The sequence below is a fragment of the Syngnathus floridae genome, chromosome 4 (genome assembly GCF_059516105.1).
Source record: "Syngnathus floridae isolate MCC-2025c chromosome 4, RoL_Sflo_1.0, whole genome shotgun sequence".
Classification (NCBI taxonomy): domain Eukaryota; kingdom Metazoa; phylum Chordata; class Actinopteri; order Syngnathiformes; family Syngnathidae; genus Syngnathus; species Syngnathus floridae.
The window spans coordinates 12,053,595-12,077,758 of NC_142416.1; the positions used below are offsets into that span (position 1 = coordinate 12,053,595).

The 24,164-nt window shown below is 39.8% G+C and overlaps 4 protein-coding genes and 1 long non-coding RNA gene across 24 annotated transcripts; 2 read left to right on the forward strand and 3 right to left on the reverse strand.

Moving 5' to 3' along the window:
• Positions 1–138: 138 nt before the first annotated feature.
• On the reverse strand, positions 139–2,194 carry LOC148399140 (uncharacterized). The gene is made up of 3 exons (XM_088374205.1): positions 1,688–2,194; positions 1,289–1,468; positions 139–901 (listed from the first exon to the last, which is right to left on the reverse strand). Exons 1-3 carry the CDS (start codon positions 2,012–2,014, stop codon positions 653–655), a joined length of 756 nt encoding a protein of 251 aa, XP_088230331.1. The 5' UTR covers positions 2,015–2,194; the 3' UTR covers positions 139–652.
• A 134-nt stretch (positions 2,195–2,328) lies between these two features.
• Positions 2,329–10,558, reverse strand: khsrp (KH-type splicing regulatory protein). 3 transcript variants are annotated; one of them, XM_088374203.1, is made up of 18 exons: positions 10,243–10,556; positions 9,014–9,116; positions 8,882–8,935; positions 8,760–8,796; positions 8,593–8,657; positions 8,424–8,495; positions 8,273–8,330; positions 6,708–6,855; positions 6,454–6,552; positions 6,276–6,371; positions 5,927–6,029; positions 5,652–5,776; positions 4,752–5,042; positions 4,551–4,660; positions 4,360–4,448; positions 3,518–3,718; positions 3,202–3,392; positions 2,329–3,091 (listed from the first exon to the last, which is right to left on the reverse strand). In XM_088374203.1, exons 1-18 carry the CDS (start codon positions 10,330–10,332, stop codon positions 3,083–3,085), a joined length of 1,941 nt encoding a protein of 646 aa, XP_088230329.1. In that variant the 5' UTR covers positions 10,333–10,556; the 3' UTR covers positions 2,329–3,082. The 3 variants fall into 3 exon arrangements, with proteins under 3 accessions (XP_088230329.1, XP_088230327.1, XP_088230328.1); XM_088374201.1 differs by having other exon boundaries at positions 8,273–8,495; positions 10,243–10,557; XM_088374202.1 differs by lacking the exon at positions 8,882–8,935 and having other exon boundaries at positions 8,273–8,495; positions 10,243–10,558.
• Positions 10,559–11,174: 616 nt separating this feature from the next.
• Positions 11,175–17,000, reverse strand: slc25a23a (solute carrier family 25 member 23a). Of its 15 annotated transcripts, none has more exons than XM_088374088.1 (14): positions 16,870–17,000; positions 16,218–16,287; positions 15,845–16,110; positions 14,858–14,981; positions 14,659–14,746; positions 14,165–14,276; positions 13,846–14,004; positions 13,579–13,731; positions 13,282–13,395; positions 13,011–13,178; positions 12,783–12,930; positions 12,317–12,499; positions 11,780–11,897; positions 11,175–11,627 (listed from the first exon to the last, which is right to left on the reverse strand). In XM_088374088.1, the coding sequence occupies exons 3-14, from the start codon at positions 16,037–16,039 to the stop codon at positions 11,597–11,599; spliced, it is 1,593 nt and encodes a 530-aa protein (XP_088230214.1). In that variant the 5' UTR covers positions 16,040–16,110; positions 16,218–16,287; positions 16,870–17,000; the 3' UTR covers positions 11,175–11,596. The 15 variants fall into 15 exon arrangements, 14 of the variants coding, with proteins under 14 accessions (XP_088230214.1, XP_088230213.1, XP_088230204.1 ...); XM_088374087.1 differs by having other exon boundaries at positions 15,845–16,132; XM_088374078.1 differs by having other exon boundaries at positions 15,845–16,055; positions 16,199–16,287.
• LOC148399143 (uncharacterized) lies at positions 16,772–17,350 on the forward strand. Its single transcript, XR_015858078.1, has 2 exons — positions 16,772–17,057; positions 17,144–17,350. It is a non-coding gene; the product is annotated as an uncharacterized LOC148399143 (long non-coding RNA).
• A 109-nt stretch (positions 17,351–17,459) lies between these two features.
• zfyve27 (zinc finger, FYVE domain containing 27) lies at positions 17,460–23,616 on the forward strand. Of its 4 annotated transcripts, XM_088373360.1 has the most exons (14): positions 17,460–17,718; positions 18,448–18,685; positions 19,015–19,085; positions 19,149–19,335; positions 19,475–19,570; positions 19,869–19,981; positions 20,054–20,172; positions 20,346–20,417; positions 20,991–21,011; positions 21,207–21,227; positions 21,728–21,869; positions 21,952–21,998; positions 22,090–22,171; positions 22,397–23,616. In XM_088373360.1, the coding sequence occupies exons 2-14, from the start codon at positions 18,450–18,452 to the stop codon at positions 22,465–22,467; spliced, it is 1,278 nt and encodes a 425-aa protein (XP_088229486.1). In that variant the 5' UTR covers positions 17,460–17,718; positions 18,448–18,449; the 3' UTR covers positions 22,468–23,616. The 4 variants fall into 4 exon arrangements, with proteins under 4 accessions (XP_088229486.1, XP_088229487.1, XP_088229488.1 ...); XM_088373361.1 differs by lacking the exon at positions 21,207–21,227; XM_088373362.1 differs by lacking the exon at positions 20,991–21,011.
• Positions 23,617–24,164: the final 548 nt, after the last annotated feature.

Sequence of the window (24,164 nt, forward strand, 5' to 3'; positions counted from 1 at the left end):
AATTGCATTTATGTAAAAATAAACATTCAAGTGACTACATTGTTTTTAAGCATCAAAGTGATATTTTGAGATGATCACTAAATATTCATAGATTTTAGATTAAATATCTAGAATTAGCAAAACATTTTACAGCAAAAATACAAACATGTCTATTTTTATTTAACTGATTTTGAAAGGTAACAAGACAACAAGCAGCAAAGACGGATTGACTTGCCAGTGGCGTTAGAGACAAGGGAATCATGCCAGAGATCAATTTAATTTTTTTTAATAAGGTTGTTATACTGCGCTATATGAATACATGCCTTTGCTGTTTTTCTATTCAGAAGGTGTGAGCTTACTTCACAAAAATGAAGGAATGTTCATCTTTACCTGTCTTAACATGAGTAAATTTTTCACTGTTTAGCCATAATCAGCTAACAGAAGATCACCATGATGTAAATGCTCTAATATGTCCCATTGTTCAAATGTGTCTCAATGTAGCCATGACATAGTCTAACAAGGGTCATGAAAAGTTCATTGATTCATTTTTGTCTTTCTGGTTTTTTTTAGCTGAACTCCGCTCACTTTCGCCAGTATTGTTCCTGTAAGTAAGGTTATTCACTACTGGGCTGAGGAAGTTGAACAAGGCCAGGAGGAGTAAAAATGAAAGTCTTCATTTTTTTCCTTTTACATTATCCAAAGTCAAGAGGGCCTCATCTTCAGGTTGGTGATCACTTGGTGGCATACTAGGAGAGGAAGGCCTGGATCTTGATATGGCTGCTTCATTCTTTAGAATGATGTTTTCAATCTTGGACTTCAATGTGTATCTGTCATATATTGTCTGACAACCAACATCCACCATCACTTTTGAACATTTGGAGCAGGGTTCCAGAGCTTCTGTTTGACTACCCACAGAGTTGGTCTGGCAGAAAAACAAACATACATGAACATTAATAGGTTAATAGGCCTACAAATCTAAATGATAAATTGAAATTTAAGTAGGATAGATAAGGAATTAGCTTGAAATTTGTTTTGTTATAATAAACATCTATTTTGTTGTTTTGTTGATGACTTAAGTGGTCCTTGATTTTTGCACTGTACAAACATTACTTTACATTTTTGGACAGACAGACAGACTGACTGACTGACAGACAGACAAAATGAAGGTGTTTAAAACCTCTTTAATACTTCCGCTTTATTATTTGGCAGTGCATTTATTTAAAGATAAAAAAACATTTGCTTATTGTAATATACATATATGATAATCAGATTTATACCACACCATACAAAATAAATATATAACACTTACTCTATATCGTTCTGTGTCAGTTGCATCCAGAGGTGAGATCATACTGAGATCCAACAGGATGTTTGCTGCGTCGAGATCGCTTTTGGCTGAGTCCAGCACTTTGATTCTTTTCGTTGCAGAATTGCTTGCGAATGGCTTCGGCGTTGGTGCTTTTCTTTTGCGCCTTATAATACGATCAATCTGCAACCACAAACCAAAACTCTGCACAAATCTCCTCAAAAACTCTATTAACCCCTATGGATATCTTTCCATACAATTCACAACATAACACGATTGTTATGTGAGGCTACTTTAAAAAAAAAAAAAAATAGACATTGTAACATTTTCCCAGGTCAGGCGCTAAGAATAGGGCCAAACGGATAAGCAAAAAGTAAAGAAAAATGATCGAAATGGGCTTACCTCTTCGGGGCAAGCAGTGGCCGGCAAGGGATCGGGGTTGTCATCTGTAGGACCATGGCCACCAACGAAATGTTTACTACATATGAAGGTGAAAGGCTTCACCTTGCTGGCGTTAAATTGGTCTTTTGGACGTCCGCACAAGCTGACCCATCGTTCACATTTATCCTTCTGAGTTTTTGGCTTCGGAAAACGAATAAAGAATACATCCTTCATATGTGGACGATCGTAGTGTCTGGAGTCGCTTCTGCAAGTTCCATAGCAGCAGTGTTTACTCGGCATTTTTTTTTTCCTTGAGATAAACGGGCAAAAAATATGCAGTACTAGCATGAGCAGTCTGCGAGCGCCTCTTTGTTGACCCCTTTCCGGTTCAGAGTGTGACGTCACGCGGCGTTACATCCACTATAAATCCCCAATGCCATTCACACCCATGCTTAAGGTACATATAACATTTTTGGAACAGTTTTAACTTCTCTCTGCTTCTTCCAAATAAAAAAAAATTAAACATTTGTTGTTTCACTGTTATACCCAGAAACCTGAGGACAACTATAACTAAAACATTGTTCTTGATGAAAACAAATTTGACACACTAAATAGTTCTTGTGAATGCCGAATTCATTAAGCCATTGGACTTAACCGGAAGATGTTGTAGATCCGAATGTTTTATTTTTAAGTATTTAAAAACAAGCTGTAAAAAAAAAATAAACAAAATACAATGATAGAGCCTACTGGGGGAGGGGGAATCCTTTTTCGATTAAGTTGTAGCTACTGTTGAAGTAACCAGAGGGAAGACACACCCACACATGGGACACACAATCAGCCAGTATGTGAACTTATGTCATTTTACAGCAAACCTGCACATGTACTCCTGCTAAGTAGCATACAGACATGCACAGTACCCTCCGGGGAAAAAAATACAGTGAATGAAATTAAAAATAAAAATTGCAGGGTACATGACAACTGCAATTTCAACAGACAACTTTTAAATGTGACTTAAAAAGTACCAGGCGAAACGGAATTTCAAAATAGAAGTGAAACTCGTCAACCCGAATGTGAGCATTGTAGAGCTTCTGCAGTAAAGATACTCATAATTTATAGTTCATAGTTTTGAAAACAAAGATGTATTAGAAGGTGTGGGTGAAATAAGGAAAACAAAAAACTAATTCTATCGAGATAATTAATTAGTGCGTTGTTTCAATGCATGAGCAAAACTTTCTCCCTTATTCCATTTGGGGGGGAAAAAAACCAAGTCAGTCAACTACCAAATTTAAAAAATAAGATTTTGAAATAAGTGTAGATGGTTCAATAATGGTCTTGAATTGTTGAAGCAAAAAACGGAAATCTCCACCAGCAGAAGTCCCAAGAGCTGACAAAACCATCCACCCACACAAAACTTCATTACTGCGCCTGGAAAGAAAAGTCAAAGATATGCGATTTCGTTTCAAATGAATGTACTCTAACAAGCAGTATTTTAAGACGGTGCAACAATATTTTTTCGGTTCAAACTTTTCTCCTACCTGTTGCCCCTGCTGTGGTGGAGCCCCTTGCCCAGGGGCCTGCCCTCCCTGCCCATAGTAGGCAGCTTGCTGTCTGTAATATTCTGCCCAGGCTGCACTGTAATCCGGCTGGCCACCAGATGCAGCTGCTGCTCCCCCAGCCGGTGCCGCCGCAGTTCCCGGAGCAGCCACTGGCCCTCCTGCAGGCTGGACTGAAAAATTAACAGCACAATACACATTATTAAAATAGATAATTTGGGAAAATATCATTGCCATGCAGATGCTGGTTAAAGAGACTCATTAAGTTTATTTATCAACGTTTTCTGTACACACTTACCCATGCCCATCTTTTTGTAGTATTCCTCCCAAGCCTTTGTGTAGTCTGGCTGACCGCCAGCTGTCTGTTCAGCTTGGTTCTGGTCCCCTGCTGCTCCAGGATCTGCTGGGTTCTGTGCTGGCATAGTGCCCCCTGGCTGCTGACCGTAGTACTGTGCATAGTAGGCCGCCCAGGCTGCATTTGGGTCTGCCGCTGCCTTATCTAATGGTAGATTGCAAAGAATAAGATCAGGCATTTCTTTTTGTAGCTAAAACAGGTCCCCCAACTCTTTATTTATATATATAAATAGAACATTACACTTTTGCATCAGACCAGTTTCCTCAAACTTCCTCAACTCACCATTACACCAAACTTAGTAGGAGCCCTTTGCTTGTGACTCTTTAAGGAGCCTCAGCAATGCTGTTAGTGACCAAGTATGATGATTTCAGCGTCATTTCTTGATTTTGTTGGCCATCAGTAATTGATTCAGTCATTCTTTAATTATGCCCTTTTCTTTGAAAAAAAAAAACAAAAAAACAATGTAATCGCGACACATCAGGCAGAGTGAGTTTGGCGAAAGCGTATTTTTTAGTAAGACATCTGAAATAGTCTCTTAATATATATTTTAGGTTGTGTTTGAAACTTCAGGCTCTCAGTTCATAATTTGGCTAGTTCTCCCTTTTTCAAAGAGGCCCTACACACTAGCTTGTGAGTTTAATTCTTTTTCCCATATCACAAGGGATTTGACACAGGACAGGCTGATACACCAGTTTTATGTTCAGTCTCTCTGTGTAGACCAGGTTGTTGGGGGGTACCCGACTTGGCCAACATAAGTATTGATGACTAGAATGTTGATTACTCACTGGGGTCTTGTGGCCCTGGGTTCTGCCACTGCTGGTAGCTGTCCCCCCAATTCTGAGCACAGTACTGGGGACCACCTGGTGCACCTCCACTGTAAAGACCAGCAACAAAACAATGAATGGTTTTAGTTCACCAAGTAGTCTAGTCCGGGGCTAAAAGTTAAAGCAATTGCTACATTTAAGGATTTACATACTGTGGTCCACCACCAGGAGGTCCAGCATTATAAGGGTTGGGGCTGTAGGGGTTCATGGAACCACCAGGGCCTCCTGGACCTGGACCACCACCCACAGGACATAACGGGGCCTGGATAACCAAGACATGTTTCCTTTATTAGTACACCCCTTCAATGTGAGCCCATCTAATCATTGGAATACCAAGCAACACTTGAATGTACCTCAATCTTTTCTTCTATAAGTTGCTTTGCATAGTCTATCTGTTGTGGAGAACCTCTGATTGTGAACAGTTTGAAATTTGGGTCTCCATCTGGTAACGGCTGACGTAACATCTCTACAAATGCACCGGTCTGTTGGTTAATGGCTTTGACGTTTTCCCCTCCTCTGCCAATCACGAGTCCACATTTGTGAGCAGGAACAGAGAAGGTCATCTCTCCCCCTGGGGGACCCCAGCTTCCCTGGCCCCTACCCCGCCCCCGTCCTCCTGGTGGCATCCCTGCACCAGGGGGGCCCTGTGGTGAAGAAAAAAAAAAAAAAATTAATTAAAAAAACTCTTGATTCAAACTACCTACACCAGAAAAAATGCCCAGGTTGCACTTGACTGACCTATTAATTATGAACAGTAATTTATTAAGGGTTTAGATAAGAAATATTGGCATTTGCTACAATGTGTCAATGTTGCACATGTGCATGCAAATGGTAAGTAAAAAAAATAGCCAAGAAAAGCCACTATTACTATCTATTGCCAAGCAATTAAAGCTCCTGTACAACAGTGACACCCAGGTTTTTCCTGTAACCCAAATCCATGCATGCACAAATTCCTTATCCAGCCTGCAGCTTCAGACTAATATTCTGTAAGGTTTTACTGTAAAAGATTCACACATACAGAACAAAGTGCCTGTCACTGGAGCAAACCTTTCAGCTATATTTTCGCCGAAACTATCAAGATAGTATCGAGTCCGTTTGGAAGCTTCAGAAAAGTGGGCAATTGTTTGCACACACATAATTATGGGGTGTTGTGTGTAGAATTTTGAGAGGAAAAATAATTATTTCCATTATGGGAAGAAAATCTGTATTTTTTAAAAATATTTTGAAGTTATTTCAGCCTAACGTATACTCACCCCCTGGCCCCCGTCCTCTCTGGTACGGATACTCTGTATCAGGTCTGTGATGATGGAAGCGGCATGTTGACACTGATCAGGAGGACCCGTAATGTGTGCCATTTTTTCAGGACCGGTGCCATCATCTAAAAGGTCAACGTATGACATTTATCAATTGATGGGTGTGGATTTGAAGAGCCAACAACAGCAGGGGAGGGGGGGGGGTCAAGGAAAAGGCCTTAAAGTATAGGATCCAGCAAAACCTGCAAGATTACCACATTTCCACAAGTACTTACCTGGTTTAAACTGTATCTTCACTCCAGCATCACTTTGGATCTTCTTAATCATCTCCCCACTTCTTCCAATTATGACCCCCACTGCATGGCGAGGGACACCTATCTGTAAAAATCCCAGAAATGTGGCTGAAACGACTCAGTATTGTATCGAGGACATTTCAAGGTCAATTTAAGCCTTTTGTGCTTCAGTTGCAGTGCAGTAGTTAATTATTCAAACACACTCTGTCTACTACTTATTCAAAATGAACAGGAATAAGTGTGCTGCATCTAACAAGCTAAATTTATTCATTGCGAGAGAATCTGTCACTTGCAAGCATTTTATGCAAATTTCAAGCCCAAGCAAACTTACATCAATGCCACTACCCCCTATTCTTGAGCCATATTCATTCCGGTCACCAAAACCTTCCCGTTCTCGTAGAATCTCGTTAACCATCTCCTTAGCTTGCTGCAAAACAACAGAAAACCAAATGAATGGCCGCAAAAAGCAGAGAAACTAAAACCATGTTTCGATGATGACTTTCAAGTACCTGCACTTTGAATGGGTCTCCAATGATGCGCAGTGGTTTATCTACATTCGGCGGCTGGGAACCATCTTGAATAAGGATCATTTTAACTCCGGCTCGTTCCTTCAAAATTGCAAAAGAATGTTATGGGATGCACAGCTTAATAACAGAGTGACATCAATCTATCCGTCAATTTACTTCCGCTGAGCCGACCGAAGTTGGGTGGGTCGCAGCTTTAGCAGGGAAGCCCAAACTTGGGTTTAGTTCATTTGACAAACCTGTAGCTGCTTGATAGTCTCTCCTCCTTTGCCTATAATAAGTCCAGCCTTGCCCGCAGGGATGACCATCTCCTGCATGGAACCCGTCTGCCCGTTGGGCGAATCATGTCCCCTTGAGATGATTTCATCTATGAGCGCCTTTGCTCTCCTGAAACAAATAAAAAGTGCAATTATGAATCGAATTGTTTGAAAACACTACTATATTGGGCAAAGCCTGTGCAGTCAAAATATTCTGAGTTGAGGATTACGCTGCGAAAAAGACTTACAGGAAGCAAACCAAAGGTGCAGCGTCAGACAACAAGCACAGTGATCACTCCCGTGTTTTCATTGTCCACAATTAGTAACTAATTTCTAAGTTGTGTAAATTATATTTATTAAAAACATACAAAATATACCAACTTTAGGACTATAATTTGTACTTTCTATCATAGTTGGGTTGGTCCTCTAACCTATACTTAGGTGCAAGTCACATTGTGTTGTTGATGGTAGCTAATGAGTTCTTTTAAGTTCAAAACTTTTTTTTTTGTAGTGTAACTGGAAGTCATTTGCTCGTCATCAACATGATTAGGGAACGGGGAGTTTTTATTTAGTTTAAACTGGCTTACCATGACTAAAATCTCGTGTCACATCACATTGTGGACATCGATAGAACCCTAGTCGGTTATTGCATATTTTGGCGTTTTCAATAGTAAATCCTTGTCGTGCCGGATGCCACATATACTCAACTACTGAGCTGGCTGGGATTTGTTGCCATGAGATGCGGCAAGCAGGCGACAGTAAGTCACAGCACCAGTCTGAGCTTTAATGGTCTAGGTCTCAGTTTTTGCAAAGTAAATGTTCCCTCAAAAATGCAACATACTCTGGAGTTTTTTTTTTTTTTTTTTTAATCATACATTTTGCTTGACTCGTGCTACTTCAGTGACTTGTAGTCCTAACTGTCAAGTTCCATGTCCACCATTAATAGAAGACAACTACAACCAACAAGCATTCGACTTCACCTTATACTAGGTACTATGAAGGCTTTACTGGGAAGGCTTTACCACGAGTTAAAATCTTTTCATTAAAACACTTCAAACTGAAATACTTCCAACTAAATTATTTTGTTGTGATTTTAGAGAATGTTTTGAACGTGGCAACTTTGTTGATAAAAAAAAAAAAAAATTGTGTTCATTCATTATCGTCTAAACTATTCACATTCAAATCACGACTTTTTTTTTTCCTTTCCTTACTTGGGGCATGGCATACATTATTAAACACGGGCAAAAATGCTTGACAATACCATTTAGATCCTCTGTAAACAATTACATATAGTAAATAACTTTTTTTAAATTGACACATTGCTCCATCTTGTGATTGCATCTATAATTGGCTCATTTAAACTCGTTGATCAGCCCCATAAGTCCTGCTCGTGTAAAACCCGTTTGCAGAGGTTAAATTGTGCAATCACGCTTCTCCTTACTTCTTTCACCAGTGCTGAATGTTAATCTGATTCAACAGCACAAGTGAAAACGGCTCATATCTTAAACTATCAAGGTTGATTAGAATGGCTTGACAATGGGGCTTACTTTATGGCATCAGGTGAACCTGTCAAAGAAACACTTCTTTCCGAAAGACCAGCACTGTCTGAAATAACATAGAAAAATGTGGAAAAATACATATAAACACAAAGAGCAGAGAAGACTAGAAAGTTATCAATTTGGTTATTGTGAAGCTCACCGTGTGCAATCTGAACCTTGCAGCCAGATTCCCGTTGTATTTTGTTGATATGTTCACCTCCTCTGCCGATGACTAAAGGACAGTAGACAATTGCAATTCTAATTTGAACATTTGTACAATACACAGTTGGATTGTTCATATATGACTTAAGAGGTATGGCTGCACTTACCGAGACCAACCATAGAATCAGGCACTCTGCACTCCTCTGTCATTGTCATCATGCCGGGCCTGACACTGGAACCAGTTATACAAGAAATTAGATAGGCTACATAACCCATAAGAACAGTGCACTGTTGAGGAATTAGCACAAACAAAATAGCAAAAATACATTCATACCTCTGTTGAGCCAGGGCAGCCAGTTGAGCTCCAATGGCTGCAAGAAAGAGATAAACATTTGAGTGGCTGGAAAGTGAGCGGATCCAGCAGTTGTGATAAATCAATGTGCACAGTCAACATACACAATGACGAATCTCTTTCATTCTGTGATGCTACCTTCTTGGCATCTGGTTCATCTAAATAGAAGGAAATGGTAAGCCTCTAACATAGTAGCAGTTTCAGACAAAAAAAGACATTTGGAGAAAATTGGCAACCTGCTTCTTCAAGGGATCGTTTCTGTGCGGCGAATGGAAAACCCTCAGCTCCTCCATTGTTGCTTGCCATGTGACCACTCTCACCACTGATTTTAGCTGCAATCTAGGAAATTGAGAAGTCTTACTTGAACATTCAAGACGGAGTAATGTATATGTGTATGTATGTATGTATGTATGTATGTATGTATGTATGTATGTATGTATGTATGTATGTATGTATGTATGTATATATATATATGTATATAAACAAGTACAATCAGCATTAAGTTGAATTCTTATGAATTCTATAAACAAGTACAATCAGTATTAGGTTGAATTCTTACGACTGCCTGATATTTGGGGGACATGCAATGCAAAGGTTGCATTTATTTAAAAAATGCAAAAGTAGGGTTTTAGAGCTGGCTGAACTTCATTTAATTTAATTCTGTTGCTGAATCAAGTTGTTTGGAAATCCCAAGGACACTGAATTGATGGGAAAAAGGCTGTTCAGGTTCATGTACAAAAGCAGAACATCTCTAGCCTATCTAGTCTTGAAAAAAAAATGGAGGGATGGGTGGATGAATAGCTGATATTACAAATTACAGAAACCATTTATTTGAATTATGCATGGCTTGGGTTTGGGCATTATCTACCCAAATTACTGTAGCCACAAATGTGTAATCCAATTCCCTTCAATTTATATTTGATTTTCTTGGATTAATTCCGTTAATACTTCACATCTTGACGGAAATTTAAGAAAAGACTAAATTGTACGATTGTGAACCTGACAAAAATATCAGTTGCAATGTAGTAAGCATTGCAGTCAGCGGTTATTTAAAATTCAACTGTACAAATTTATTGTATAGTTCATTGTCATTCGCAAATAGCAATCTGTTAGCCTCACTTCAATTAGTGCTTTGACTGAACTTTTTTTTTTTTTTTTGCCAAAATGTCCAGGTTGAACGGAAAATCTACGTGGTCAAAAATGAAACATAAAGGGACTAAAGCGGCGATGTTACGATTCTGGACTTCACAATAGAAACACTCAAAAGACGACGATCCAAATTGTAATCTCGAGCGGGCTCGGGTCAATCAATGCCTTATAGCAGAATTCACTTGCCGGTAGCATATCGCTACAAGCTCGCTAGTCAACTGAAGCTAACGACACGGATAATCAAGCTAGCTAAGCTACTATCGAGGTAAAATGGGTCGACAGTTGCATTCGTCAGTGTGCGATTATCACGGTTTACCTGTCTGGCTCTTTCCATTGCGTCTGCAAAAGCATCTTTTTTCGCTCCGGCGCCGACGCCATTGGTCGGCAAAGAGCCGAATCCGGACATGGTGAGCACAAGGAGAGAAATGACACACGGGGGTAGGCCGTGTGGCTTTGGCCGGGTCGGGCTGCGCAGAAGCGGGAAGGCCAAAGCTTGTGTGGAGCGAAACAAGAACGCCAATGTAAGGGAGATCGCTTACCACGCCGGCAAAGTTCCCTGCTTAAAATAACCAATCAATGTACGCTACCCTAGGCCAACCCCGGTCCGGCCTTTCTCAGCCCCTTTGCTCTCTTTCCAGATCTAATGTTAACTCCTTAAAACGGCGCCACCTCCCGGCCTGGAGTAGAACCAACAGATCTGCGCCTGCGCGAAGTAAACAACAGGGCATATAATTTTGCATAAATATTTAGGGCACGCCACGATCGCCTCCAGAAAGTCACAATGTCACAAAGAATAAATCATTTTCTGATCTCTTCTGACACACTAGTGTACCACAGTACCTTGGTCGAATCAGTTTTCTATGCAATATTTCTGTATTCATATTTCATTCAACCGAATTAGCTCAACTTCAAAGTTGGAAAATGTGTGAAATTTGTATATTATTTAAGAAAAACATGTACTATATTGATGCTGACCGTATCTCAGGGGCACATATTAAATTTTCCAATTATATTTTCTATCTGTTCCAAAATATCTTGCAGTCCTAAAATTTGTCACTACTCTATACAATAGAGTATTTGTTCTCATGTTTAATCATTTTTATTGCTTTTTTGGCATTGAAGTGAGTCTAAATTAATTTTTAACAGAATATATTGTTTTTTCTTAATATATTCTAACCCTTGCATTAAAAAATCAACCAGTTAACAGGCCAACACTCAACATACAATTAAAATACAGGAAATGAATACTAAAATTCACATCTGCATTTATTATAAATATAACAATTGGAACATAAATATAGCTACAAAAAGTATTTATTTCAAAAATAAAAATCTTGTAACTGTAGGTGAGAATACAATTGACAATGTAGTGTTTTTCAAAGCTGACTCAAACTCCTCTACTTGCTAATCATCATTTGAGCGAGGAGGCTGTGAGACATCATCTCCAGAGGTGACCAGTGCAAGGAGAGTTGTTTCAAATAGTTTTGCTTGAAACAAGACCATTTAAAATGATAGTATTCAAAATTCACTATTTGAGTGATAACTGTTATGCTGTGATAACTATTGTGCTGATAGCCACTCTTTAATGAGCTTCTTGTGTTACTTCCATTTGCTTGAGTCATTTCACTCTTAAGCACTTATGGTGACCTTCAGACGCTGCAACAATGCTCTCAACAGTCATCTTTCTTCTCTACATAACACCTGTGAGGAGAAGAAAAGGCTGAAAAATCCTCTTGCAATTATTTGGAAACACAGAAACCCTTTGCAGTGCTTCTCAGGTAAGTTCATGCAAGTTGTCACTTGTAAATATAAATGCAGATGGTAGTAGATACATACAGAGCAATCCAACTCACATCAATTTGTTCATGGCATCTTGCGAGATCATCCAAATGCAGGGCAGCGCTATCACTTTTATCATTTGATCATCAAGACGTGCAGTCACAGGACTGTGAATCCATCCACCATCAAAATCTACCTTTTCATGCAGGTTTAACAGGTCAGAGCAAATCTTGTAGATCAGGGGTGTCAAACTCATTTTTGTCACGGGCTGCGTTGTAGCCATAGTTTCCATCGGAGGGCAACTATGACTGTCAACGCAGTATGGTCTACATAACGAACTGATGAATAACTAGTCTTGAAATCAGAGACTAGTAAAAATTGTTCAAATATTTTAAAAATGCGAATGGTAATAAAAATTGCTAGAAATATCTCTATTTTTTAAAGTGAAGACAATTTGTACTCAATGCACAATTTGTCTTCGCGGGCCACATAAAATGATGTGGCGGGCCTTATCTGGCCTCTGGGCCTTGAGTTTGACACCCATCTTGTAGGTTGAAGTCACATCAAAACATCCACACATTTTTAAACCTTTCCTTTCTCTCCCTGCCTACCCGCCACATCCACTCCTAGAGCTATCCTGGTGTACTCGTATGCAGCGTAGGAAACGCTGGCAGCAGGGATGACTTTCAGCAAATTGGGAGAAATTCCTCGATACAGGCCGGCGACACCCTCTTGGGTCAAAACGGTGCGAATCAAGGCAGACATTGATGGCTTAGCGGATCCTTTCATTGAGGCTATGGGGAAGAGAGAAAAAGCGAGAGGCAAATAATATAAAAAATTGATGGTTTTGATTTGAATAGCTTTAGATTTTGAATAAATATGACTTTCTAATGCTCTAAATCCATCAAATCGATTTATTTCATTCCTTTACAACTGATTATTTAAAATTCTGCATTGCACAATCATTTGAAACCTTTTAAGTTTTTTGTTTCTAAGAAGATACAGCTGATGACTTGAAAATGCTCCCCACTGTCATTTGTATTGTACTCAATATTTGCTACACCCCCTTCATCTAACCTTGAGCTTGCATTCGGGTGCGGATCACTGCAAGAGGGTAACTTGCCAACTGCCCACAGGTACTGGAGATTGCACCACAGCCAACAAGGACCATCACCCCTGGGTCTGCAACTCCTCTGTTCCTACTTAGCCAGGCAAACTTTAGTGTCTGGGAAACAGATACCAAGTTAGAAGAAAGAAACAACATGAACATACAGTGTACTCTAGCTACCGTCATGTCCACCTGACCTCGTAGACTGCCAGGTCAATGCCGGCGTAAGGCACAATACTCAACATGTTAGGCACGTAACCTTTGTAGAAGGCCGCAACGCCTTCCCTCTGCAGGATCTGCTTGACGCAGTCAGACATTCCTGAGAATTGGCCTGTTTTTCGAAGCGTGAGTCGGGTTTTCAGCACCTGGCAAGGTAAAAGAAGGAAGCTAAGAAAGAATATGCATAGAAAATGACCGTATGCACTGTGGATTACTGTTGAGAGTATTTGTGTTGTGACTTGAAATCACCTCCAGTGGGTAGATGACGGTCTGAGCGGTTGCACCAGCTAACGAGCCAGCAAGAAATCTTTCATGAACCCTCAGATTTTTGGTATCCTTTCTGCCAAACATTATATGCTTGATCTGGAAACAAAACCGAAAATAAGAAAAGGAGGGCTTTTAAATGAAGTATAGTAGCTTTTTTGCCAAAGATGGAATGATCAATGAGTCTTTTTATGTAATCCTTCAAAATCATACAAGATGGCTCCCGTGCTGTTGTTCACAAACACTGAAAAGAAAAAGGAAAAGAAGGCAAGCGGTATTCACCTTTTCGTAAGCTGTAAATTTGATTGCAGTCTCTGGGGCGATTTTAAGAACGTTGATTCCATTGCCTCTCCAAAACGACTGCACTCCTCCCTCTTTTAGCATGTACTGAAAACCTCCCAGCACGTTCCGACTAAACAGAGAAGAACCATGAACCTGCCAAAAACATTTAATGAAGATGTGTGTCCATGTGTGACAATGAATAGTAAGTAAGTAAATTGCCCTTCAATGGTAATTTCATTCTAATCACATAGTATACTACTAACTCACCTGCCGGAAAACTTTGAGACGATCTAAGGGGGCGGTCCCAGTCCTTGATATGGATCCAGCCAAGGCTCCAGCCATCAGCTGCCGCCATACATAGCCAGACCTTTTCTCCTCTTCTGAAAATTCATCTGGAACTGTCATCTGCTCACCTAAATCCAACATCTAATGAAGGCAGAGGTTACAGTTATTGATTTTTGGTTTCCAAACAATGTCAAAAACATTATTTTCAGGTACAAGGAATGTGCATTCCCTTGGATGCTTTCAATTATTACATCAATCTTGGCTGAATATTAAGAAAAAAAAATTCTTTATGTAGCCTTGCCATTGAACGTTTCCAGTAGCGCGCCACTTCCGCCATGTTTGTGATAGGGTTGAACAGAAAGTAGTCCCGCCACTCATTCCAGTCAATGGTCATGTTCCCATCCTTGTCTATACTGGTTGACACACATAAACATATACAAGGTTGATTAAAAAGGGAGATAAGTGGAAATGGCATTGAAAACAACTGAATACTTTACCGGCACAATGCCAACATAAACATATACAGGGTACACTAAGAGAGCAAGTGGAAAAACAGTCAATTTCAAGACAAAAACAAAAAGCAGAACTTCATCATACAGTATATTTAAATAAAGTCTTAAAAAATATTTGAAGAATTTAGCCACAGTCAACCACCAGTTTTCAAGATCAGTAAACGTGCCAATACTTTAACCTCAACTAAACATTAATTATAATGTGCTCCCAAGAGTAGACTTAAAGTAAAAGCATTGCAGAGCATGTTCATGATTTCGCTATAATGACAAATAGATGACGGACCTTTGTAAAATTCTGGTGGCAGCTCTGAGACTGATGTCTAAGCCAACAGCGCGTAGAGCTTGCTGGATCTCCGTTGCATCTATCTCACCTGGATGGAACCATTCAGACACATAAATTAAGAGACAGGCTATATATGTGAATTTTAAATCAATGAAGCCTGTTATGGTGATTAAAATATATTTGGCGGGTTGCCACAGACCATCATTATTCTTGTCCAGGCTTCGAAACATGAGTTTGAGCTGCTTTTCGTGAGTACGAAGGTACTGAGTGAATTCTTCAAAGTCAAGCACTCCATCCTCATTGGTGTCCCCTGCCTCAACAATCTGAAAACACAAGACGGTTGAAAATGGGTAATTCAGTTTCTGTCGGTGGTGGGAACCTTAAGTCACACTGCCTTCTTTTCTAGAAATAAAGTGTTTCCTATTTATTCTGAGAAATTTGAATAATCACTCTCTTTCCATACGTTTATATTATTAATGGTTAATAACATAATATCATTAAATGTTATTTGAGTCAATTCATTGTTTCAGTGTGTATCAAACTGGTGGCCCTTCACAATAATAAATAATCTGACCCCTGCTGTTCCATGTGGAATTTGAAAAAAGCCAGCAGGGGATTTTATCCTGAACCATCACGGCTCACCTGTATTCTTGGTTTGGTGATGTGATATTTGAAAGATGATTTTGCTATTTTCTATAATTCATATTCCACATAATCAATATTAATCAGAATACTATGATTTGATGAGTGGGGTCGCATAGAAGAAAAAGTTGTTTGATTTGACTTCCACTTGAAACACTCACCATTGGTTAAATAAATACTTTGAATACTCTAAAAGTATTGACATTATAAAATTTACAGCTAATAACAGTGAAGGCAGCCACTGGTGGTTTGTCACCTTGGTAGCTTGCCATTCTCATCTTACAAGTCCTGTTCCACACAACCAAAATAAACATCTTGCACACAAATGCACACACTGAGGAAGTGACAGCCAGCTAAGTACATGACCCACATGCTTTGGGAAAAACAAATCAGGGAAGACGAAGAGGACGATGCACACAATTACATTGGGCTGTTACGATTAGGAATGTTTGCATTAATATTGCCATAGGAAAAGGCTTTCATAATAGATTCCCTTCATACTTTTGTAAATGGCATCCAGGTGAGTGCAGGTAATAGGTCTTACCTTCTCCAGTGAAGCTCTGGATAGTCCTTGACCCGCCAGCCCTTTACGTAATTCATGTATGTCAATGTATCCATCTTTATTGAGATCTAGCTGATCAAACAGCTCCCCCCAGAATTTCTCCCTCTCCTCATCTGGTCCACAGGGGGTTCTGTCCTGGCAATGGGCCAAGAGGTGCCAAATCCTTGTCGGGGACATGACGGTGCCCACTTAGCTGGGTAGAATGGATCGGATGAAATCAATCACTGGAACCTGATTTTAGGGTACACCTTTTCAGGTTAACTATATAGGCTCAGAAAAAAAAATACACGTACAATTTTGGTTCATTGGGTTGTCACTGAGAAAAAAAGTACTCACTCGTGCGCACGATCTTTACCTCCTGACTTCCATGGCACGATGCAGAGGATACGGATTCAAACTGGACACCAAGCGATCACACAAAATCTCTGTGGACATGGTGGTACGAAGAAGGTGTTTGTTGCCCATGTAGTGCTGTTGCACAAAACAAACCTATCTTCGAGTGTCGCGACAACTTGCGAGCGCCTCCTCTTCAGGAACCAGGAAGCGAAACACGCACCAATTATGGTGACGCCCTTCAACGTCGATCGTGCCTGAAAACGATGTCCTTGCTGCTGTCTCTTTAAGAACCCTGCAGTCTGTATTCGGCCTTCGTGATTTTTTTTTTTCGGTCGAGCACATTTTCCTGATTTTAAGAGCCAAGACTACCAAAACCTTTAATGCCCTCAGCTCATATTGTACTTGATGAATTTCCAATTGTCAAACACATACCACAAATGATATTTATTTATTTCCCATAATTAAAAAAACAAATATATTGCCTTGAAAATACTTAATATAAATAATGTGAATCAATGTCAATATTTACAAAAACATTGCTCTTGCATCTAAATTGAGAGTTATACACAGATTCAAGGCAGGCATATCACTGTTCTATTATTTATGGTCATAAACACATCCATGTTTCTCCTACAGCATTTAAATGCACCGCAATTAAACCGGCCACTTACCAGGTGCGGGGGATATATTTTGTTCCTATATCATCTCTACAATTGTGAACTAGCACTTTATTTGACTTTTGAACATGTTTGGAATGTTGAGGACTCCGCACCTCTTTGCCCACCGTGCAAAGATGACGATTAATCAGCGAGCTACCTTAATCCAAAGCAAACCTCCTCAATATAAAGTCGGCTTGTTGGTAAGTCCAAAAACACTTATGTTTTCCCTGCTGGCGTCACACCTTCAATGAGAACTCTATTAAGTTTTTATTTTTTTTATTGTCAGGAAACAGTGTTTGCCCTGACTTCGTTGACTTTGGCCACCCTCGGACCTTCTGGATGGATCCTTGCTCACCTTGACCACTATAAAAGCCGTAACTGACAAGCGGCTTCTGCTGCTGCGGCAAAGATGATTGACATTTGACAAGTCAAATGGTTTTGATGTTACTCAAGAATATTTTTTGAACTCAATAAATCAAAACTGTTAAATGCAGTGGTGTGTTGTGCATTGAATACCTACGATTTAACAAAAATAATGCATAATTTATGCCGGTTTTATCGACGTTGGCTTTTCGATGATCGATTGCTCATCCTGGAAAACCAAGCAGATAATCTTACAATATAAAGCTAGCATGGAATAGCTAACCGGAAGAAGCAGCTCGACACTGGCGTAATTTCTCGTCTAAAAGGCAGGGCACGGTATTATTAATGCTTAGCGCGGGTCGGTGCTTATGCGATACGGGGCAGTTATGGTGACTGGGTCGATGAAGTTGGAGGCTTTTCCATCCTCCAGGATTATGATGTCCGCGGGACCTAGTGTCGCCTGAACTTCTAGCCTCCGGTTTGGACACGTAGCTCGGGGTAAATTTTCTCATCAACGAACTAGAATAAAGTCATAACAATGTTTATTTCTTAGTCTTAAACAGTATATCTGCATGTTACAATCACATGACTTGTTGATTATTTAAAAACATTGCAAATTTGGAGCTCAGTTGCTTTATCCCATTGCTGATTGCTCCAATGAGCAACTTAAAAATGACTGCCTGCACTGATTGCCACATCTCTGAGGGTCAAAGTGTCATCTTGTATTGATCCCAAAATGACCAAAAAACAATGTTCCTGCTACGCAATCTCCTTCAGGAACGATTGCAGTGCGTTAAAATACTTTGCGTATTGTGTTGGAGATGCAACCGATGCCATAGTTGCGTATTTAAAGCCTTGACAGAAACCAAAACACCAACATCTGCAGTTGCTTAATATATCCATTACTTAAATTATCAATATTATAAGCCCTAAATCGTTATGAATGAAATAATGGTTTGTATTTACAAACACGAATGTGTCAACGTATGATCTGAAATGCCCCACGTAGCAATGACGTCACTGATTCATAGTGATCTCATAACTATAGTATTGACGTGCCTAAAACGTTCAGTATCTTCCATGCACCAAATTGTATGACAAGTGTTGTATACTTTTAGCAGCCTGATGTTGCTGGTTTTACAGAATTCTAACATGCAGTCACAATAGTAATTCAAGAATAGGAGTGACGTGATTACCATCATCTTAATGTATTTGTTTTTCTCACAGGAATGATGATGCAGAGTGCAGCGGCATCATCTGACCCTTACCAAGGTCCAGGGGAAAGGGGGGAGATGGTGCACACTATATCCAAAGAGACTCTGGGATCTCCAGATGCTTCTGAACTTGGAAGCCCAAGATCTACACTGAATTTTGACCTGCTTAACATGGTTGTGGCCTATAAGAGAATGGCGCTTTTTCTGGAACCAGTTACAGATGCTATGGAGCTGGCCCGCTTCCTGCTAGGGCGAGTTTTCAAAATTTGATACACCTTTTCCCATAACAAAGAATAGTTTCTATGTTTTCGGATCATATTGTGGCCTTCATAGAAATAGTCATTAACTGTTACTGTTTGAAGTAATACTTGTGAGCTTTCATGCATAAAGAAAAGAGTGTTTTTAGGTAAGGGGAGAGGGTGAGTTACTAAAGGCAAGTTAAGGCATTTGTTAAAAATACACTGATTTTGTTAGCATCATTTTAGTGGTTCCACCCTACCTGAAAAGCTGTTAAACATACTTATTCTTGTTTTCAATAGCAGAGAGACATCTTGTTGAGAGTATAACATCTATTTTTCAGGTGGAGGATGCCCCTCTGCTCATTAGTTGTTTGTATATTCCTCAATGTCTTCTTCTGCACCATTAATGAAGGTAAGTGGAGACTCTCTGTCGTTGGTGGCTACTACTAACTGGCTTCTTCTTCTCCTCTATCAGTGGGTTGGTTGTCACTATGTTTGGTGGCAGTCACAGTGCCTGCTGCCCTTGGCTACCTGCAGGACAGGTGCTGGGGCAGAGCCTCAGAAACGGAACTCCAGAGGAGGCACTTTCACACCGTGCATCGCAGAGATTTGCAGAATGTGCACCTCAGTAAGCAGGAGGCTATGCTGGAAGTCAAAGACCTGTAAGAAACACTGCATTTTCTCTTTCCCTAACTGATTAGTTGTAATTTAATGTCCATAATATGACTATTAAAATGGGCACAAGAAAATAGTACGACATGCTTACGTGGATGAGAAATGTTTTATTTTTCCCATCTCCAGGTTGAAGCATCTGGATGACATGCTGTCTTCGGCCTGTCAATCAGCAGAAACATTTTACAAGGTCCTGTACTGGGACAATCACACCACATCATCAAGGTAAAGTGTGCTAGTTAATTGTCGGTCTATAATCATAAAAACGGCTACTACGGGAAATAGGGCCCGGCACATCCATATTTACTTAGACCGAATGCTGATGCTTCTCTAAACTTTTTTTTGGGTCCCTTAAAACCAAGATATGAGTCACAGGCTTACTGCTTTACATTCATTTCTTCTCAGGATTTATTTAGCTTTGAGAATTGTTCGAGCGCCAAAGAAGACCACATTATGTGTGGATGAAGCTGTTTGTAAATTTTGGCGTACCAGTCAACATTTACATCTCATCATCTCCCCCTAGGTTTTATGTAGGATTGTTTACAGTGGTGTGTCTTCTCTACCTCGCTCCTGTCGGCTGGGTGCTCGCTGGTTTGAACAGCGTCATCTTCCTTTGGAATAGAAACTTCCACAGAGGTCAGTTCAACAATGATAATGAACTTCAAATATTTTTTACAGCTAACGTTTTTGTTGTTACTTGTGTTCCAGTTTTGGTGGACCTGAAGAAGCTGTTCCATGCCGGCCAGGCTCCGACATCAGAGGCAGCGTGTGACGAACTGGATCACAGCAATGTAGTGGAGAGGACACCCACACCAACCAGTCTGGAGGTGAGGGACACTCAAAAGGAAGTATAGTAGTAATCATGTGCCAGGATAGTACAAGTTGTCAGTGTTTATACAACGTAATATTTATCAAGTATCATAGTTTTCATTTGAGAATGCTATAATGACCGTATTTCATTTTATTTGAATGCAGTCTGAAAAATTTTTTTTGCTTTCAGGACATATCACCTGGGAGTGTGGAGGAAGCAGAAGAAGCTGAGCCTGATGATGAATTTAAAGATGCAATTGAGGTAATATAGTTCTCCGTATGTGTATTGACCATTTCCAGTATGTGTTTACACAGCAGTCCCAACTAAACTGTACTGTAAAGTTTTTGTTGCCTGCCGCCGTCATAACTTCTAAAATATCCAAAGGTTTTACTTTAAAATTTAAAAGGGCTTATTTGAACCATGATCAAGGGTAGAATCCAACCTCACTGATTTAATCTTTTCTTGTACAAAATAATCCTCCACACCAGCGGTGATCAGCAGCGAAAGCTAATTAGCTCAGGAGACGTTCTCTCCAGAGCAACTGGCTTTCATTTTCTGCCATTCTTGATGGCATGAGAGATAGGCTGGCAGGTTCTGCACTGCTGAGATGAGCTGCATTAAAAAAAAAAAAAAAAAAAAAAACACGCCCAGCCCAAATCAGTCAATCATTAACAGTTAGGATTTTTTTTTTTATACACATTATCACAAAATAGTATTAATCAGACGCTTAACTGGCACAACAATCATAAATGGTTTTAATTTCCTCATCCCTGGGTGGAATAAAAATATTAATTATATCATTCCTGTTTATCTCCTGCTTTCCTGTGGAATCAGGAAAATGCCATCACCCTGCAGGTGAGTGTTGCCCAATCTGCGCTAACACTTGGTAATCTTACCCTTTCTGATCTACTTATCACTCACTTGTCCAAATCGTGTAAATTGACCGGGGTCTGTTACTGTACTTTATTAAAACCCTGTAGCATGGTTTTTATGTGGTAGCATGGAGGCTTGTGTGTAAAACTGTACTATGTTATACTCCATCCCACAAAGGAAACCCCTTTGGTGTTAGTGGTAAGTGGATTTTCCAGTATCTTCCATTTATGTACCCGTAAGTGATATGTGTGTAAGGGGCTTGTTGTTTTCATGCTTTGTGCATGAGGGTTTTGTCGGTCTTACTCACCTTACATTGCATGTGGGTATTTGTGCACCATTTTGTCACTGTGTCTTGGATCATCACGAGTCTAGTATTTGGTAAAAATGAAGGGCACATTTAAGATGGGTCGCTGTGGTGTATTTCCCAACAATTGCATGTAGTAAGTATTGGAAGTTGAAATTCAAGTTTTACATTCCAGTGTCAAACTCTTACCCTCATAAAAATTTTATGAAGTTACATAGGCAATGATTTAAAGTGAGGTTCTTAAGTGGTCATGAAAGCGTTACTATACATCCTTGTGAGTGTTTGAAGGTAAAGGTACCGAGGTATAGTTAAACTTGTCATTTTCATGTATTTGATAGTTAGTGTAATTGGTGCACACTGTTGGACTTCACTTGCCCCGCTCCCTCTGTTTTAGGAGGATGAAGATGGTCCACTTGGAGCCCCTGAGTTTGACACCATCTCTGAAAATGGCCTCCTGAGTCGTAATGAACCCATACGCAGCAAAGTGTCCAAGCTGACAGAGAAACTGCGCAAACGTTACCCCACCACCAGCATTGGTCAGAGTGCTGTGACAAAGTTTTGAAGTAGCTGCAATAATAATGCTCAGAAATGACGTCTTTTTTTTCCCTCTCTCCAAAGGCAACTGTGCTAGCTGCAATGCTGTCTTCTCAGTGCTGAAGAAAAGGGTGAGACTTGAAGAGAAGTGATCGTCGAACTGTGCACGTTGTATTGGATGTAAATTCTAAGTCTGAACGCAACTCTCTCTTCCTATTATAGAAGAACTGCAGTAACTGTGGCAACAGCTTTTGTTCAAGATGTTGTTCTTTCAAAGTGCTGAGGTCTTGCATGGGAGCCACCGGTAAGACGTTGCAAAATTACACGTTTTAGAAATAAATGGACTCATTTTTAGTTATTAGGTTGACCTAGTTCCATTGACGGTGAGTGGCAACAGAAATATTACTGTACCCAATGTAAACAATGAATCATGGACTTAGTAGGTCCAATCCAACATTTTTGACTGTATTTACTATTTAAAGGCTACACATTGTCCTGTTTTATTGAACCCCTTTCATTTTTCCTCCAGCTCCAGAGGCCCAGAGAGAGACTGTGTTTGTTTGTGCTGCCTGTAATTCCTCGCTCATCAAGTTGCAATGACCTGACGTTTGGCTGTGTGACCCAGAGGGATGGTCATCACTGTTTACTCCTCCGCTTGGCACACCTTGATGTAATTTTACGAAACCCTCAGCACATGCACCCTTGAAGATTTTTCTTGTGTTATGCCCATCCTTGTGTCACTGGGTGTTGAGTTTAAGGACCCTTGTTTGTCCCTTTGCTGAGCAAAGGGAAAGAAGAGCATGTTGGATTACCAGTGCTGGTTTACAAGAGCAATGGTTTTCATTCAAACTCTTTGACTGACCACTAACATGATCAAATTTGAACTCTGGAGGGTTTACATACATTGAAACAAAAAATGATTTGCCACAAGTGACATGCTTGTAAGGCTTTGGGTTTACAAAAAAAAGGTGTTTTTGACCAGCATGCTTTTTTCTTGGGTTGTTTGAGCTACATTGAATCATTTTTTTTTACTCTTAACTGGATCAAAATTCAGCTAACTGGAGTCACTTGATTGGACATTGCAACTGGGTCAAATAATCACATGCCTCACACTCGTACAAGCAGGACTTAAAAGAATGGATGTGGCGGCAGTCTTAGACCGACCCGAAATCGATGCAATGTCATTTTAACCTTTATGCTGGCACTGATGATTGTAATTGTTTGCTTTGCTTTTATTGTAATCCCTTCTAGAGCTAATATATTTAATTTAAAACGCTTGAAAATTAAAGTTATTTGATAGATTTTTTTTTCGTCATGTATATATTGCTACATCTTTTATGGGTGAAATATTCCATTGTTGAAATAAACTGTCAAATCCCAAACGGTTTGTATGTTGACAATGCGGCTTAGCTGCATAGAAGCACTGTGTGTTATGTTAAGATTATTTATCTTTATTGGTGGGAGGCAACCAAGTCAGCACAATTCTTAATGTTATCAATGTTAAGGCATGCTTTCTAAACTAATTAAAGTTTGATCAAGTGTAACATTAAAACAAAAAAAATCAACATAGACCATCACAAACTCTAAAATGGCAAGTGTAAGCCTTGTCCATGGTTCTGAAAGTGACAAATATTAACAATACTCAATGTACATGTATAAATAATTTACAGTACAGTAAATGGCTGACTACATTCATCCAAATTGTTCTTCACAGGAAAAAAAAAGAATAAAATCAACTAAGAACAATAAGCGAACTTCCTCAATCACTTGAACAGGAATGAAACTTGATGGTTGTTAGCACGAGCAAACTTGTCCATGACTTTTTTATTGAAATCCACCAGTCCCTGGATAAATTGGTTTTCATTGGAAAGCATGCAAAGAGCATTCAATCGCTCCTTTCCTAATGTGTTCCTTGCAAACGTGTTAATCCTTTCCATGGTGGACCGGTTCCTGTCAGGCTCAGTGGTCGCCATGGGAGTTGCGAGGAAGATGTTTAACAGAATGCATGTTTCAGACAAGATGTCTTGCAGGCCGGTTTCCATAATAGTCTTTAGTAGCAAAAGTGCAGATTTCCCTGCATACAACTGATTGTGTTGGTAGAGAATATTTAGTTCACTTTGTAACTTTTCCTTGTTTTTTAAAGCTGAAGGCCACAACTTGACAGCACAACTGAGTTGGGCTGCTGGAAATGATGTTGTGAATTTGGGGAAAAGTGAGCAGTCCACGAGTTGCGCTGCAATGAGATAGTCACTGTTGGAGAACCGGTATTCTACTTGTGCAGTCATGTTGTCGCAAGC